Source organism: Lontra canadensis, unplaced genomic scaffold (genome assembly GCF_010015895.1).
Source record: "Lontra canadensis isolate GAN:19392208 unplaced genomic scaffold, GSC_riverotter_1.0 scaffold5, whole genome shotgun sequence".
NCBI classification, from domain to species: domain Eukaryota; kingdom Metazoa; phylum Chordata; class Mammalia; order Carnivora; family Mustelidae; genus Lontra; species Lontra canadensis.
In genome coordinates, this window is record NW_022630999.1 from 3,233,616 (window position 1) to 3,251,111 (window position 17,496).

General features: G+C 41.2%; 1 protein-coding gene across 2 annotated transcripts in view; it reads left to right on the forward strand.

Annotated features, from left to right (window-relative positions):
- The window catches only part of SLC1A3 (solute carrier family 1 member 3), a 77,129-nt gene that overhangs the window by 20,215 nt on the left and 39,418 nt on the right, over positions 1 to 17,496 (forward strand). For both annotated transcript variants that reach the window (XM_032851339.1, XM_032851340.1), the window contains one exon: positions 2,070 to 2,207. In XM_032851339.1, coding sequence (XP_032707230.1) covers positions 2,070 to 2,207 — 138 coding nt within the window. The remainder of the gene's footprint in view (positions 1 to 2,069; positions 2,208 to 17,496) is intronic.

Below are 17,496 nucleotides of genomic sequence, written 5' to 3' on the forward strand. Positions count from 1 at the left end.
GATCTGATACCAAGAGGCTAAAAGCAATGCTTATGGCGACTGTATATGGAAAAGTATATTCTGTGTGATTTCCGTACATTTAGCTCTGTATGAGAACATTCTAGGAAGAAACTCACAGAAGCACTAACAGTGGTTGTTTGGCTCTGCTGGAGAGGTTGGAAGTCTGTGAGGTGGTCAAGAATGTGAGCTTTGGGGGCGCCTGGGTGGCTCAGTGGGTTAAGCCGCTGCCTTCAGCTCAGGTCATGATCTCAGGGTCCTGGGATTGAGCCCCGCATCGGGCTCTCTGCTCAGCAGGGAGCCTGCTTCTCTCTCTCTCTCTCTCTCTCTCTCTCTCTGCCTGCCTCTCTGTCTACTTGTGATCTCTCTCTGTCAAATAAATAAATAAAATCTTAAAAAAATTAAAAAAAAAAAAAAAAAAGAATGTGAGCTTTGAGTCCAAATGCCTGGGTTTAAATCCAAGCTGTCACTTGAGTCACTTTTTGACTTTGGTATCGAATAGCTATTGGAATCTGGCAAGTTCGAAGTTCACAGTGATTCAGTTTCTCCATCAGTGCAACGGTGGTAAGATAGTTCCAACCCCTGGGGAGTTTTGTGATGGTTAATTATACCAACACAAGTAGCGCATTGACAATACTTGGCGTATGGCAAGAGCTCAGTGAGCATTAACTTTGCCGTTTAAGTGGTAGAACCAAGAGGGGCAGGCTTTTGCCTCTCTTTTCTGTGTTTTCCAGATCACCTTTTCTCTCTTGAACATATTATTGTTGCATTGGGAAAACACGATAAATATCTTCCTAAAGACCCTGAAAACCGGATCAGCCAGATTTCCTAGTCACATAGATACAGACTCTTACTTGGAATATCATCACAGCACATAATCAAAGAATGGATAGATACTTCATGGTTGCTGACACCCAAGAAATGAAATCGGAATTGCTGTAACAACTGAAATGAGCTTTGTGCATTTCCTTAAAGAAGAAGCCCATTTCATAAGAAATCAGGGTGATTTAGTTTCCTTTAAGGAACTGCTTGCTTCCCTTGGAAAAAAATGTCTGCTCAGTATTCTCTCCTCCTTCCCCAGCCTCTAACTTCTAGATAACTCAGTATTTCTCTATAACTCACATGTTTTAGTAATGGCAAGACAGAAGTTTTGAAAATATTTACAATATTGGGATAAGTACATTTTCTTGGGCAAGGAAAGTAAATTAGGGAAAGGTGGGGAAGAGAGTAAATTTCCTCAATGTATTTGTTGATTTCCAAACAGTTCAAAAGCTATGATGCATCATTTAATTTACAGATAAAGTTATTTTTAAAATATATTTTAAAGTTCCAGGAGCAGAAGGAAAATTAAGGGGAAAGTTGCTTTCTCCTTCTCCTACTCCCCCTAAAGTTTTCAGGGAAAATTTTTGGAAAAAAATGCCTCTGCTCATTTTGGAGTCTTCTTTTGCCAGCAACTAACCAGTCTGTACAATACAGTTGCCAAGGTAATACCGAGACCATGTAGACAGAAAGCATGGTGTGCAGACAGGGAGATGATGAAAATGGATTAACAATGTGAACAAGAGGAATTTCTTTACTTGGGAAAAAAATTAAATTACACCACCCTTTATAAGTGATTATGCTAGCAGTCCTAACATCTGTTGTTACAAAGGAAATTCATTATGAGGGTTTTTTTCTATATTGCTTAGTTCATGGATACATGATTTGTCTCCTAGTTATGCCCCTATCTTTGTAACTCTGTACTGAGCCATGTCAAAATGGATTTCACTGCATTCAAGTTAGACAAAGAAATTTTTCATTTGCTGAAGCCAGTAACAATTTTTCTCCGAGGCCTGCTGACAGCCCTGGTTTCAGCCAGACCCTTCTAGACTACAACCCAAGAGACAGGCATACCCCTTGCTCTTAAAGCAGCACAAATATTTGCTGCTTAAATACATGTACTCCCGTCAGACAGGAGTGACCACCAGCCAAATCATCCCTCATTTCCCCAGATTGTTCCTCATTTCCCTAGGACTATGACTAAACTTCAGTTTTTAAAAATCTCAATTTTCTCCGTTTTCCCCCTATTTCAGGTACCATCCTTGGATTTACCCTCCGACCCTACAAAATGAGCTACCGGGAAGTCAAATACTTCTCTTTTCCTGGGGAACTTCTGATGCGAATGTTACAGATGCTGGTGTTACCGCTTATCATCTCCAGTCTCGTCACAGGTACCATGTGCAGTGTGGTTCTTTTTTAAGTGTGCTTATTGCAAAAGATCGCTTAGAAAAGCAAACGCTTTAGGTTTCTGCTGGATGCATGCTCTGTTCTAGAAAAAAAAAAAAGTCCCTTCAGAATGATGGAAAGGAGGCTTTAGTAATGCATGAATGATTATAACTCTCGTATTTTACCAATCACAAGAGGAAACAGATTTAAACAACCACGTAATCTGGTCTGCCTCGCTACAAAAGAGACAGTCTGCTAAACACGACACAGCCAGCCTTCTCTGACCACAGCGATCTAGTTGACAACAGCGTACAACAGGTCTGTTTTCTCACCCTCTTATCCCACCCAGATAACATCTGGTTGGACAGCCTATTAGCTATTGATGCAAGAATGCTTGTTCTCAGAGCCACCAGGACTTGAGCGGGAGCCTTCTTGGAAGCCTCATCAAGAGGTAATGCCCACACCACACTCACCAACTCTGCTGCCACCAACACTTTTATCTTTTCCTGGTGAACCCGCATGATGTCATTTCCTTCTCTGGTTGTCCCCCACACCCGTTACCTTTTACGCTGGTGGGAGAACAGGGAGGGGGTGGGAGATTTCCCCATCTAGATATTTTGTCCATTGACACTTGGATTTTCAACGAGTGGAAGATCTGCGGGGTAGGAGCTATTTTCTGTGGCAGCAAGCTAGCAATTGACTCCTGCATGGGAAGTGCTTCAAGAGTCATTTGTGTCTTGTGACTGGGGAATGCCAACGGAGCCAAGAAGTTGCAAAAAAAAGTTACTAGACATTCCTTCCTGCCCACTCTTCTCTTTCCCCACAGCACATCTCTGACATGAAGGAAGAATTTCTTTAGACACTGTCCCAGCAGGATGGTTTCTGGGTTTGTAGCTAAAGCCCAAAACTCAGGTACTACTGCCCCTGGTCTATTTGCCACCCTTGGCTCACTGTCCCTCCTTGGCCATGTCACTCCCCCTCTAAGTGAGCTGGCTCTGAGCATCTTTTCCCTTCCCCTCCCAGGGAGTTCTCAAGGATATTTATAATCTCTTTTTAAGATCTCTGTGTAGTAAGAACTTCATAGCACAACTAAAAAGTCATGGGGCAAGATTCTGACTACTACATGCCTGAGAGGGCTAGCCTTCCTTGGACAGGAGCTATGTCAACTTTTCCCCCATTGCCTCGTGGATCTCTACTGGCTTCCACTTGTTCAGGTCTTTAAACAAGTGACTGCCTGTCCATGAGTCTCCCAGTGGAGGAGGAAGTGCCCATAAAACAATCATGGAGGCACGATGATGGGGGGGTGCTGTTACCAAAGTGCCCTGGCCCATTGCTGACCAGGGATAACCATAGCAGCCCCAGCTTTTATCACAGAAGCTAGATTGATGTTGATGTGAGCTCACATTCTCATTTTATTATCCACATAGTGATATTTTTCTGGGAAGCAAGTTCTTGCAACAGCACTGAGAGGACAGAATGTACTCACATGCACCATTTTATTTAGTGGATCAGGCTGTCCCTCTTCCCCATCCCTCCTGGCTGGCATCTGAGTTGAGTCACTGTGATCTTCCTGGACACAAACTTGAGGGGTTCTGAATTCCTTTCTACTGTCTCTTCGAGGGTGGGACCAGGGTTCAGAGGTTTCTGCTTTCTGGTAATTGTGCTAAAAACCCACTGTGTCACTCTAAGAGGAAAGCCCTCCTTTGGTACAATTAGAGAAAATACTACTTCCCCTTAGTAGCAATCTTACTTGACAGTTACCTCAAAGTGGATTTTCCTGATGTTTCCTAATACTTAGTATACCAACTTTATTGAAGGAATACAAGCTTTCATTGAATAATTTTGCAGGAAAAAAACCCACTATGATGCAATCCCTTTGCATGGTGAAAAAGAAATTTCTGGGTAAACCGTGGAAAAACTAACAACATTTATAATACTGAAAGGAATTATAAACTGCAAGCAACCAATATTAAATGAACTTTTAAAATGTGACCTAATTGCAAGTTGGGGAAGCTACCACATGAAAAGAGTCTCAGCCCTTTTTTGGGACTGTGTTAAGACAAGGGACATAATTTAGTTTGCCAAAGATCTTTTTAACATGTTAACCTCAAAGCAGTAATTTCCAAGCTATATAGTATTTTGGTTACTTATGATCAATTACAATGAACAATTGATTCAATAAGACTTTCCTTCAGGGTTTTAAATACAGTGATTCCAAACCAAAAAGAGGTTGAGGGATATGACCCAATGGGAACGAGGCAGAGGGAACTTCTGAAAATTGCATGCACCCCTGGAGGACCCCCATGTATGCTGGGAGATGCTAGAGAATGTGGAGAAAGTGTCGGAGAATGTGTTGCCTAGGGAGGGAACCAAGTCAGAACTGTTATTTTAGAATGGAAAAGCAAACTCAAATGCTTCCCATGGCCAAGCAGGGGATGATTAACTATGAAGCTGCCCTTTAAGGCTACTTTTTGTGTTCTTACTGTGATAGAGGCATGGATACAGAGAAATAGTTTGCTTTGACAGGAGAAGTAACAGGCACAAGCGTAATGATAAGTGGAAAGGGATCCAGCCACAGAATAGTGTAGACGAGAGACAACATTTTTGCCATGTGTCAACGCGGCCCAAATCTGACTTTTCAAGAGAGTCCAGAAGCCTAAAAATTGTTAAGAACCTCCAGATTTTCCAACCTTGATACAATTAACAGAACAAAACCCTGCAAGCCAAACAAAGCTCATCAACAAAGAGTTGGCCCAAACCAACTCTTGGGCCCAAACCAACCAGTCTAGGCACTCAGGTTTGAATGTCGGTGCTATTCATTGTAAGGGGTGCCTGCTAACTGGATGCACCCATAGATCACTGGGTTTCCCTTATGGCCCTCTTCAACTGTTACGGTTCCATGACAAAGCTCCACTCAACATATTACTAAACACCACGTTTATTGCCACCTAAGCAAATAGTGATTGGAAAATGTCTCCTCTCCATCTTCTGGGTATAACCATATTGTGTCAGGGTTGTGCTGATCTTTCCCACACTTGGCAGGAACACCAGAATCAGAACTCAGGGCTCATGCTCCCCTAGGATTATTTCCCAGGAGGAAAATATTTGACAGACTCAATGCTTTCAAGTCAAAAGTCCCAGAGTTTCTGCAGACGGAAGTTGAAATGCACAAAGCCCTTATTGCATTTGTTGGATTAAGTATTTTGTTTTGAAAGATTCTGCACATTTAATCGTATTAAAGTCCTATTTAAACTCAGAAATCTAAGTTAGATTTTCGTACTTGAAACATCCACATTTGTGAATTGGAGCTCTAAAGCTCCAATAAGCCAAGTTCTCCTCTTCCCAAATTTGAAATTCCAGTCTTTCCAAATATCCCCAGTGTGTATTAACATTCCAGAGCTGCCAGAGAAGCTGGGAGCCAGCCGATGGCTGGATTTGTACTCAAGTACCTGTGTTTTTAAACAAGAAGAGTAAGTCGGTGCCAACACACCACTCAATAAAATAGAGGTTTGGCGCCGATTTCTATTGATTTGGTCAGCCCAGGCAGCCAAACTAGGTATTTCATGCCAGAAATATGAGTTGGTTTGGCTGGCTTAGCCTGATTGAATTTACTAGATAATAATTAAGCTCCATTTCAGGTTATGCCGTGTAGACATAACTATCACCTCCTCCTTCATCTTTTTAGAAAACCTAGTACTGTATTCTTTCCTCATCTAAATGTGCATTCCTCCTCAATTACTTATCTCAGCCTGTGTCTCTGGCCTTCAGGAAGTGGGGAGCATCACCTGGCCAACTATCTCTGTGGAGTTGGGTATAATGAAAGTAAAAGGGGACGGGTGGGGGAAGGCCAACAGCAGTAGAGTGGGACCAGTGTCTGTGGCCCATGGCAGGGCACTCTGGACTTGAGGTTATAAGATGGACAGAGGTTATCTTTCAACATTCATTCATTCATTCATTAACAGCTATTTTCTGAGCTCTTACTATGTCAGACACTAAGCTAGGCACAAGAGAGACATGAGCACAAAGATACAATCCCCAAGAGGAAGTGTGTTGGTTAGACAGGGAGAGCTGCCCAGAAATCACACGATATTTTAAGCAAATCCGAATTCCAGCCATGAGGGAGTAAGGCTGGCCTTCTGTTAGGTGACCTCTATTAGGTGACCACAGGCTGAACTCCTCTGAGCTACTGGTTTGTTGCAGTTGATACAGCAGTTGGCCCAAACCCAGCCAGTGTGAGTGGAGTGTTGGGTCCAGGTCGGTATCCCAGCCCTGTCATGTGACATCTGGAGTACTGGGTTCAATTCTGGGGTGGGGTACAAGGGAGGGCAACCAGGGCAACAAGACAGACATTTGATTTTAGGAACATGATCCCAGATCTGACCTTCTGAGTCATGGCATCTCCATCCCAAAATTATATGGCTAATGTCCCTATTCTCATTTCCTTAAAATGTTCTTGAAATCAACATACTTTTCTTCCAGTGCTTTAAATCATTACAGAAATTTCCTGTTACTTGTCTTGTGAGGGAGGTAATAAATTACAATGTAATAAAATTCTGGATTGCTACTATTGCCTCCCAAAGGTTTTGAGAACCTGACACCTGTGCTCTCATTGTTTAAAAAGGTGCCTGGTGGGGAGAGGGGGTGGTGTTGATGAGGCGTTAAATGCATTTAGTACCACAATAAGACTAGTTGCTCCTGTATCACAGGAACTGAAAGAGAATTGAAAAGAATGACTTTCTTACTATGTGATTTACTGTTCATTAAAGAGGGGTTTCTGTCCCACCAGAATAAATGAATACCACTGTATTTACTCCACTTTGGAAACACTATGCGATCCAACCAGCCTTGCAGTATCTCCTCCAAGTCATTGTCCAGCTTCTGCCTAAACATTCCCAAGGGCAAAAGAACTTTGGAGCCCTTTTGTCCTTGGAAAACTAATAACTCTATTTATATCCAAAATCAAACAAGTATTTTTAAGTCCAGAAAAACAGAACATTACCTGCCTGCCTATACTTCCTCCTCCATGTGACAGGCTCTGTGGCGTGTCACATACTCCTTAGGCAGCGTCCTCCCCAACCTATTGACCAATGTAGTTGGTGGAACATAGAACCTAACCATCATTAAGGCCAACAAGCTGCCATCACCGACAAGGGCCCTTTTGACTTTAAAATAAAAGAACAGTAAGTGTTGTACCTCAAAGTATATCCCTCTGGCTTCGGAAAAATAGCAGTTACAATAAGAATAATCTAAAGATTTGTCATTTCTTTGAACATGAGAGGGCAAAAAATGAGCTAGACAATTCCTAATTGATTACTTGGACATGTGAAGGGCTTATGAAGGGCTTCGAAAATGAAAGCCAAAATCACGTAAGAAAAATGTAATATTTTAAACTATTGATTGTCATGGCCCTGGGGTATAGCTAAGGCCTATTTGAAATACTCTAGGCGTTTACGTATGAGAAAAGAGACTGTAGATTTCTCCCCTTCTCCCCATGCATACATTTTATAGAAGGAAAGAAAGTGTCTGTCTTAGGTGGGGAGGAGATGCTTTGGGCCTCCCTTTCATTCTCTGTAAAATGGAGGGGATAACAGCACCTTTGTCATGGGTACATCCTATATGGTGTGAGGATTTATGACTGGCACATAGCATGTGCTCAGTTAGTGGGAGCTTTTGGCTGTCACAGTAACATCAGTAAGAGCCATCTTGGTGGTCCGCTTTGTATAAATGCAAGTTCTCAAGCAAGAGGACACAGTTTCCATTCAGAAGCACGGCACAAAGCCTCCAGACTGTACATGTCTCCTGTGTGTGATCCTCGCCGCGATCACTTTCCCATTAAAGGTAAATTTAAGAAACCGTGAAGTTAATCGAGTAATAACACGGGAGCCAGAGAGAATTCCTTCTTCACCACTGGAGGGGATTGGTTTCTGCCCTCCAGCGTGGGGTGTGTTTGCCTTATCCCAGCTGCAAAATTCTAAATATTTTCATTGGTTATACAACTCCGCAGTCTTTCCTGAGAAACTCAGGCCCAGTGTGTGTCACCCCGGAATCTGTAGGACCCCGGGTTCTACACACTGTGAGCTGAACCTTCCCTGCAAACCAAAACTCGAGACAAACTGAGTCTCTGTTTCAACACGCATCCGATCTTCGTGGTGGCCTGGAAACAAGCCCTGCTTTATTTTCTCTCTAGAGCTGCTCAAAAACATGGGAAGGGAGGCAAGGAATGTCCATCTAGAGAAGGAGGGGGTGGGATAAAATGGGAAGACTATCTGTGGGGTAGAGATCACCCGGCTTTTTTTTTTTTTCTTTTTTTGCATCATGTTAAAAGGAATCTGGGTAATTATTTTTTAAATTCTATTTTAAAAAATTTTAGTGGATTTGGGGTTTTGTTGAGATGTAGACAGAATCATGTAAGTCTAGCTATTGCAGAAAAAGTCTACCTTTCTATTACAGACAACTTCATTCGGTAAACATTTGTAGAGACTTTTCACGTACCAGCCACTTTTCTAGGACCTGAGGATACCACAGTGAGGAAGACAAGGCCCCACCTCAAGGAGTTCCAAGTCTGGTTGGGAGATAGGCCTGGGACTGCACTATGACAGGGTAGTGGTGACCCAGGTAGGGTGAGCCCAGTGGGAAACAAAGGACACAAGGAGCAATGTGACCATCCTCTTCTGGATTCTCCAGCGTTCAGGAAACTCCTCCTCCCTAGCAGGAAACAGCTCTGTTAGCGGGAGATGGAGCATGTGCCGTGGTGTTCCTCCTTGTTTTCCTCACACGTGACTCTCCCCATTCAATGCAGTAAGAGCCAGGGGTGGGCCCTGAGAGTTTCCCAGCAGAAATAACCTCCCCTCCCCCACCCTGGAAATGTGGCCTCTTGGATGTGAATGAGAGAAGAGCCTCCTGACAGGGTTTCAACCACAGAAACTGTCGCTTTCAGGAGGGGGAGCCAGGAGGAGACTTGAGGCTCTCGTAGATGGAAGTCACACAGAGGTGATAGGGTGCAGCCTGGCACCCACAGCAGGAACCCCCCCACACACACCCCTGGAAGGTGGCTGTCAGCTGCCCCCTGAACATTCCACTCTCAGACGGTCGGAACTGTTGAGAAGTCTGTCTCCTGTAAGTTCCTCCCAGTGTTCCTATTTGTGCCACATGGAGCAGTGGAGAATGACAGTTTTTCCAATGATCCAAAGGACACCTAAACATAAGCTAAGTGTCCCCGGTCTTCTGGGCCCTTCACGACCCTGATTGCCACCCCTTGTACCCCATTCCCAAAACTGAACCCAGGGCTCCAGATGTCACATGATGGGGTAGGACACCTTCCTGGACCCAACCCTCTGCTCACACTGGCTGGGTTTGGACAAGCTGTTGTAGCAGCAGCAATAAACCACTGGCCCAAAGGAGTTCAGCCTGTGGTCACCTAACCCCTCAGAACTGAATGTTTCTGGAAACATGTTTGTGGTGAAAATGGAACAGTTCTTGAGTTGAAAGATCAGAGGCCATAGGCTCAAGATTCTCTGTCAGATGCAACTTTCCAGAAGGCTTGGGCATGAGTCGGGAACTCTTATCTGTAAATTGCAGAAGCTTCAAATTAGCCTGTGCTTTCCATCAGTTCTGCTTTGTAAGAAATTTTTTGAAAACTTCCTCAAAAAATTAAAAAGAAATTTTAAAAAGCTTCCTGTAAAATTAAATCACTCTTTAAGAAAAATAAATGTTTCCCCCTTATATTCCAATTTGGTAATTTCCTTCAAAGCACTGTGGAACTGTAGGTCTGTGGAGGGTGCTGGGAATAGATGGTTTTGTTCTGTTGATGCCATCATGGCTTCCAGGAGAGTATGTTACCTGATGAATTCTGACTGGAGATTATGTTCAAGGACTGGAAGTGGTGTGTGGGGCCTGGGGGCAGGGCTGCTTCTACAGTGAGCTTCTACAACCTTATGCACCACTCACTTCTGGAGGCCATGTTCTGAGAGTCTGTACTGTCCCATTCAGGATAATTACACTATATGGTGCCCAGACATCACCTCCCCTCCCCCAACCCCCAACCCCCCAAATTCTTCAGTTAATTGATCTGAAATAGGGCATGGGGGTTGATGTGTCTCTATAGCTCTCCAGGTGATGTTATGGTGCACCAGGGTTAAGAACCACCACTTCACAGTTTTTCTAGAATCATTCTTTGGGGCTATGATCACTTAGGTCAGGTCCTTATGAGTTCAGATACTCCCTCTTCCAGGAAGCATTCTCTGGCTTTTCCCTTGCCCCTACTAGTGCATGCTTCCAAAGACAGCATTATTTCCCCCATATGATTTTAGTTAAAAATCATTTATGTAAAATGAATATTTATCATTTGCATGAGCAAAACAATATAGAAATACATAGAGCAAAACATGAAAGTACTCCCAAACACACAGAGACACCCAGTCTATTGATTCTGATTTGAATGGACTTCTCCTAGGAGAACCAGTTATCCTGAAAATGTTTGGGAACCTGTGTCTGTTAAAAAACACTTGTCTGGGGATGCCTGAGTGACTCCACTGATTAAGCGTCGGACTCTTGATTTTGGCTCAGGTCATGATTTCAGGGTTGGAAAATCAAGCCCTGTGTGGGGCTCTGCACTGGGCATGGAGTCTGCTTATCCCTCTCCCTTTTCTCCCCCCCCGCCAATAAAGAAATAAAATTTTAAAACAAACAAAGAAACAAATAAAAGACTTATCTGTGTCCCAGAAAGCCAAGAAAAAAGATGCCAGAGTGTCTACCAACAGAAAGACATATATGTGCATATACACACACATATACACAAAGATAGAAAGAGAGAGTTTCTATAGCCAGACAAGGATTTCTGTGACAGTGTCATGGATTGTATGACTGCAGGCATGCTAAGTACCCCCATCATCCCTCTGTTCCATGTTTAGAGAGCATCTCATGATAAGCAGAAAGAAAGTTTTGGGGTGGTATTACTTTCTGCTAGAGGATTGATCTGCTGGAATAATCCAGCCAGTTTTGAATCTGGGTAGAATCTAGGTTTTTAGGCTTTAAACTTCTTTTTAGTGTCCTCATGAAGATGATGTTTGCCTCATGTCAGATCCCCAGGCTGCAAGCCAGTGCATGACCCATGATCACTTGCCTTAGGAACCCATCAATTTCTACAATACCAGTGTAACACTGTTTTCAAATGTCTGCTTCCTAAACTTCCTCATGTGGGGAAAGATGTTTTGCCATCTGTGTATTTATTTATTTTCAACAATTGCTTGGGTTTCTACCTGAGTTTTCTTCAGAGGAAAGAAAATTCCCCTGAATTATTAAGGGGGTTTCCTTTCACAGGGTGTTGGAGGAAAGGTGGCCGGTGTCTGAGTTCTTTGATTCTGGAGACAAGCAACAAGTCAGAAGGAGCTGTTGGCTAATGTTTTAGAAAGTATTCCATAAGATCAAGATGACTATAAGTCTCCTAGATCCAGCTTGCTAAAACAACATCCACATTACCAGAACTTATCAGTACTTTCCAGCAAAAATATCTGTACGTATACACACACAGTCTTGTTTCATCTGTAGTATCCCTGGGCTGCCTCCCTGACCTATACTCGGTCCCACTACTGGATTATTTTGAAGCAAATCCCAGGTATTTCAATACACTTCTAAAAGCAGAGGACACATAAGATGGGTATAACATTTTAAGATGATTTTAACATATTTTGTGTTTCTTTAATGGCCTATGCCACCTGCCAACACATACACACATACACTAAGAGCTGTCAATGAAGAAGGTTCTGCCAAGCAAGCATTTTACTTTCTTTCCATTTGGGTACAATCTTTCTACCAGTGCTTTACATTAACTACCAAAACTCTTCTGCAAACAGAGCATGAATGTCTTTAGTAGGGGATGATCTCGTAGATGTTTACGTTATGAAATTTGGGGGCACAGTTTTCATTACAGCATAATATGAGTGTGTGTATGTGCACACAGAGCTTTGTATGTTTGTTCTGTTTTCCCAAGGTCCTTCTAACTCAAAGTCTGTCAGTACCTCATCTGTTGATAACTCTTTTAATGTACAACTTTTTCAGAATTTGTTTCTGTACTAGATCACTTCTAGTTAAGCTGTAATAGAAATGCAATGTTCTTAAGGGTGTTTGTGCTAAGAGGTGAAGTTTCATTATTTTAAAGCTATCTACCAAAAAGTATGTCACAAAAGTTTCCCAAATTATAATATAGGGATACATAGAAGAAAAAAAAATCCTTAATATCAGGACACCTAACCTACACACTAAGTATTTAAGAAAAAATGGAAACATTAGTGCTTCTCTACTGGAATCTTGTCATGTCCTTTTTAATTTTAGAATTGAGTTTGGGAGTCTTATCTTGGGACGTAGGCTTAATGACATGTCTGCAAGCATCCCTTTTTGACAAGGATCCCAAACACAGTTTTAGAGCCAGGCAGTGTAGTAGCTTTTAATCGTATTTAGAAATAACAAAATGAAAATTCATTAACACTTTTATGGGTCCATTAAAAAATGTTTATATATTAAATTCTGTATGATATAGGAGCACATTTGCCATAAGACAATATGGCTCTCGTGCAGTATAAGGGCAAAACTATAAACATATTTCCATGTATAAGCTGTTAATCTAAGCATAATTGGCAATTTTAAGTTCTCTAATACCATTTAGGTATAGTATTACATAGTTTTCAAACCCTTTTATCTGCTACCATTAATATCAGTAGAAGTCAAGAAAGCCTTAAGAAAAATTTATGGTGGGGGCACCTGGGTTCCTTAGTTAAGCTTCCAACTCTTGATTTTGGCTCAGGTCATGATCTCAGGGTCATGAGATAGAACCCATGGGGCTCTATGCTGGGCATGGAGCCTCCTTAAGATTCTCTCTGCCTCTCCCTCTGACCCTACCCCACCCTGGATGACTCTCTTTCTAAAAAAAAAAAAAAAGAAAGAAAGAAAAGGAAGGAAGGGAGGGAGAGAGGAAGAAAGGAAGGAAAAGAAAAGTTTGCGGTGGAAATTTTTTAAATTGAGAGAATTCAATCCATTGACTTTATTCATTGCTTTTCCCTCTGAATTGAGCACCCAGTGTCACTTGCTTTTAGTAGAAAACATTTGGGTTTAGCTTAACAGAACACAGATGTTCAATGGGAACATAGCTTGCAAGTCTCTATATAACTTCCTATTAAATAAACATCTGAACAGTAACTTAACAACTACCAAGTGAGGTCAAGTGCTTGAAAAGTGCTGCATACATCACATAAGCATGCTTCCCTTATGTGAAAGAGTGTTACATAACAGCATGTATCAGACTTTAAATTGCTAGAAACTCTTGCTGCAGCACTTTGCCATCCTCTGCTAATCTCCCCTTATTCCTGAGAATAATAGAAGCCAGGGCGCCTGGCTGGCTCAGTTGGAGGAGTGTAAGACTCTTGATCTTGGGGTCATGAGTTTGAGCCCCACATTGGGCATAGCAATTCATGGATGGATGGATGGATGGATGGATAGATAGATAAAATGATAGAAGCCCTTTTACCATAGAGGAGGAGGTTCTTTTATTTCTGTGAAGCTTCTAAAATTATTCATTGGTATTGATAGATTTAGGTTTATCTTAGTTTTTTTTTTTTAAGATCTTATTTTTTTTTTTTTTAAGATTTTACTTTTAAGTAATTTGTACACCCAGCATGGGGCTCAATCTCATAGTCCCAAGATGAACAGTTGTGTGCTTTATTGACTGAGCCAGCCAGGTGCCCCATAAATATGGTTTGTTTGGATTTACTGGTTTGTTTTTGTTTTTAAGTAAATTCTATACCCAACGTGGGGCTTGAACTCATGACTCCAAGATCAAGAGTTGCAGGCTCTACCAACTGAGCCACCCTTTAAGAAGGCACTTAATTGAGATATAATTCACATGCATGCAGTCTATCCAAATTATGTGCATAATTCAATGGCTTTTAGTACATTTAGAGTTGGGCATCCATCACCACAATCCACACACTCCCTAATTACCCCATTTCCCCAGCCCCAGGAAACACCAATATATTTTCTTTCTCTATAGATCTGTCTATTCAAGACATTTCATATGCCTGGAATTTTCCAGGATATGGTTCTTTTTGATGGGCTTCTCTCACTTGGCATGTTTTCAAGGTTCATCCATGCTGTCAACACGTCTTAGTATTTCCTTCCATTTTATGGCCATATGATATTTCATTGTGCAGACGTACCACGTGGTATGTGTCCACTTATCAGTTGGTGGACATTTGGGTTGTTCACTTTTTTTTTTTTTTGCTATAATGAATAATTTTGCATGAACAGTTATGGGCATGTGTTTTTATTTCTTTTGGGTATATGCCTTGAAGCAGAATTGCTGAATCATATGGTAATTCGGCTTAATCTTTTGAAGAGCTACCAGACTATTTCCCAAAGTAGTTGCGCTATTTTACATCCCCACCAGCAGTATATGTAGATGTAACATACAGACTAATTATAAGTCATTCCTTTGTGTTCATTAAAGAAAACCTCCAAAGACTCTTTGGTATAAGCTGAATTGAAGCCACTGAACATGTCTTAAAAAAAAATCTTTATTATTAAGGGAAAACTAAAGCTTGTTAGGTCTTTCGAAGTTGCTATCAAGGAAGGCAGCCTTAGGGATGCTGCCAGACACAGGATGGATTTTGTTCTGACCAAGGAACTCGGGAATTATGAAGAACACAGAGTATTACATGAACTATCCTTGATAACAAGGACTGCACATTTTTTCACTAGCAGTTGGTTTCCTCTGTTTATTTTGCTGTTTCAGATTATCCTTTCTGTGTTGAAATCCACAAAAGGGGCATAAGATTAAAATCCTCAATAAATAAACAAACAAACAAACAAACAAATGTTAGACATTGTTCAGTAATGTCTGCCCTCTGTGGTCGGACAGAACCACACTCTGGTATTTGTCGACTTTATTCTTCAGCCCTGTGATTTGCTGTTGGTGGCTCAGGGCCAGAGTGTCCTCTCCAAACGCAAGCTGCCTGAAGGCAGACAGCGTGTCTCCTCTCTGATTAAGCTTGGCACCCAGGCTTCTCCGGAGGTGCCCCCTGGTCAGGCTGTGTAGCAGTTTGCCCACATTGACAAAGACCATTTAAGCTCCCTACTGGGACAGGGGAGTTGGATGTTAGAAGGAAAACAATTTGTGGCATCATATTTGTGGCATCATATCTGTTTAAGGAGAAAATACCGCTGCATGGTTCCTAAGTCTTTGAAAACTTCATTTCCATATTTCTTATTATGAGAAATCAAAATTATATTACTCACAAATAATGCTCTAAAAGGAGTTTTTGAGGAAGAAAAGAAAGACTCCTTGAAACTTTGCAGGTACAAGTAATTCCTTCCTCAGTGCAGTGCAAATAGTGTCTATGGGGGAAGCAGAGACCCCATGTTTATTGTGCTATTGGGATATAAGTGTTAGGGATAGAATTGATCCCATGGGATGTTTCTCATTGAAATCATCTCTGTCCAAAGCCCGAAGTGTATCTATTCTAATGAAATATACATCCCACATGACACCACGTTATAGAATACATATTTGTGATAATTGTCATAGAATTAGACTGTGCCTACATCAGACTCACAAAGGAGATGCAAAGAAAGCTTCATGATTCTGCATGGCTAAGCTTTAATTTTCATTCGTCTTCTTCAGTTACCCTGTTGGAAATGGGTAGTTTTTCCTTGGTCGTTTCAAGTAAGAATCTAATTTGATCATTTTCCTCTTAAAATATCTTAGGAGTCCTGTGAGTACTCAACAAACACTCACTGTTAACCAATTTCTATTTGCAGCCACATGCCAGTCATAATACAACTTATTAAGAGGACTTGAATGAAATAATGTAATTATTTTTAATGTACAAAAGGCAAAATTAGCTGCCATGAATTTCTCTGGAGCAAAGCATAGTCAATCCTTCCAAATAAATGTTTTCATTTTCGACATTCAATCACAATACACTCAAATTCAAATGTATCTTTGTTAAGTAAACATTTTCTTTGGCATTCACAACTCCCAACTTTGCACAGAAAAGAGTGAGAGAGAGGAACAGAGATTAAATATAGTAGAGCAAATTTAATCAATTTTACCTTGGTACATTATTCTTGCCAATCTACCCATTGGTCTACTTAGCACAAAAGAGTACATATAAAAGTTAAGATTAAATCAACGATTCTTTCATGGAAGGAGATTTTTGTCAGCACCAGAAAAAGGCAGATGGTGGTCAAATTTTGACCGAAAGGCTATTTTCTTAACAAACATCCAGACTCCAATCATCCATTTCATTTTATTTTTACAAATGAAATCAGTTTTTGAGAAAAGGCAGCAGTGACAACCACTACTGTGTTTTAAAAGAGAGGAATTTCTTTTCTATCACAATTTATCACAGTAATTTCATGGCTTTTTTTCTTTCTTGTTTTTAATTTATCCCAACCCGTACGTGGAGGAGGCTAAACTGGGCTCTGAGAACTATGGGTTTGTAGTGAGTGTTTAGAGTCCTGTTATCTGAATCACTATTATTTTCTATAACATTATAGAATTAGGATAATGTAAACTATTCTGCATTTCTGTGTGATCTCTTGGAATTTTCTATTTTTTTTTTTTTAAAGATTTTATTTATCCATTTGACAGACAGAAATCACAAGCAGGCAGAGAGGCGGGCAGAGAGAGAGGAAGGGAAGCAGGCTCCCTCCCAAGCAGAGAGCCTGATGCGGGGCTGCTCCATCCCAGGACCCTGGGATCGTGACCTGAGCCGAAGGCAGAGGCTTTAACCCACTGAGCCACCCAGGCACCCCTAGAATTTTCTTTTAATTAGGCATTAATCAACTTCTGACTTACCATTTGGTTTGTATTTATCCTTTTTATTTCAAGGACTAAACACATAGATGTGCAAGAAATAGTACTTTATTCTTCTAAATACCTTCCCATTATTAAGCTCCTAAAAATTTTTGCACTGTCTCCATGTTGAGATGAAAATTTAAGAGATTTGCATGTTTAATTTTTTTATCTACATGTAAGACTATGACACTCTGAGCAACAAATTTAAGTTTCAAAAATTTAACTTAGAAACTTTTCAAGGAATTTGAGGTTTGTGTCAATAAGATGTTTTCTAATATAATTTAGAACACAGTTCTTAAATTAATTTGAGCCTACAGAATCTACCATTTGTGTCCCCATAATTAATCAGATCTTTGAACACTCTCCAAATGTACTCTGTACCATATTTCATACAGTCTCTCCCTCCCCTCCCCCCACCCAGGGCAGTCTGAGAGATTGGCTTTTAC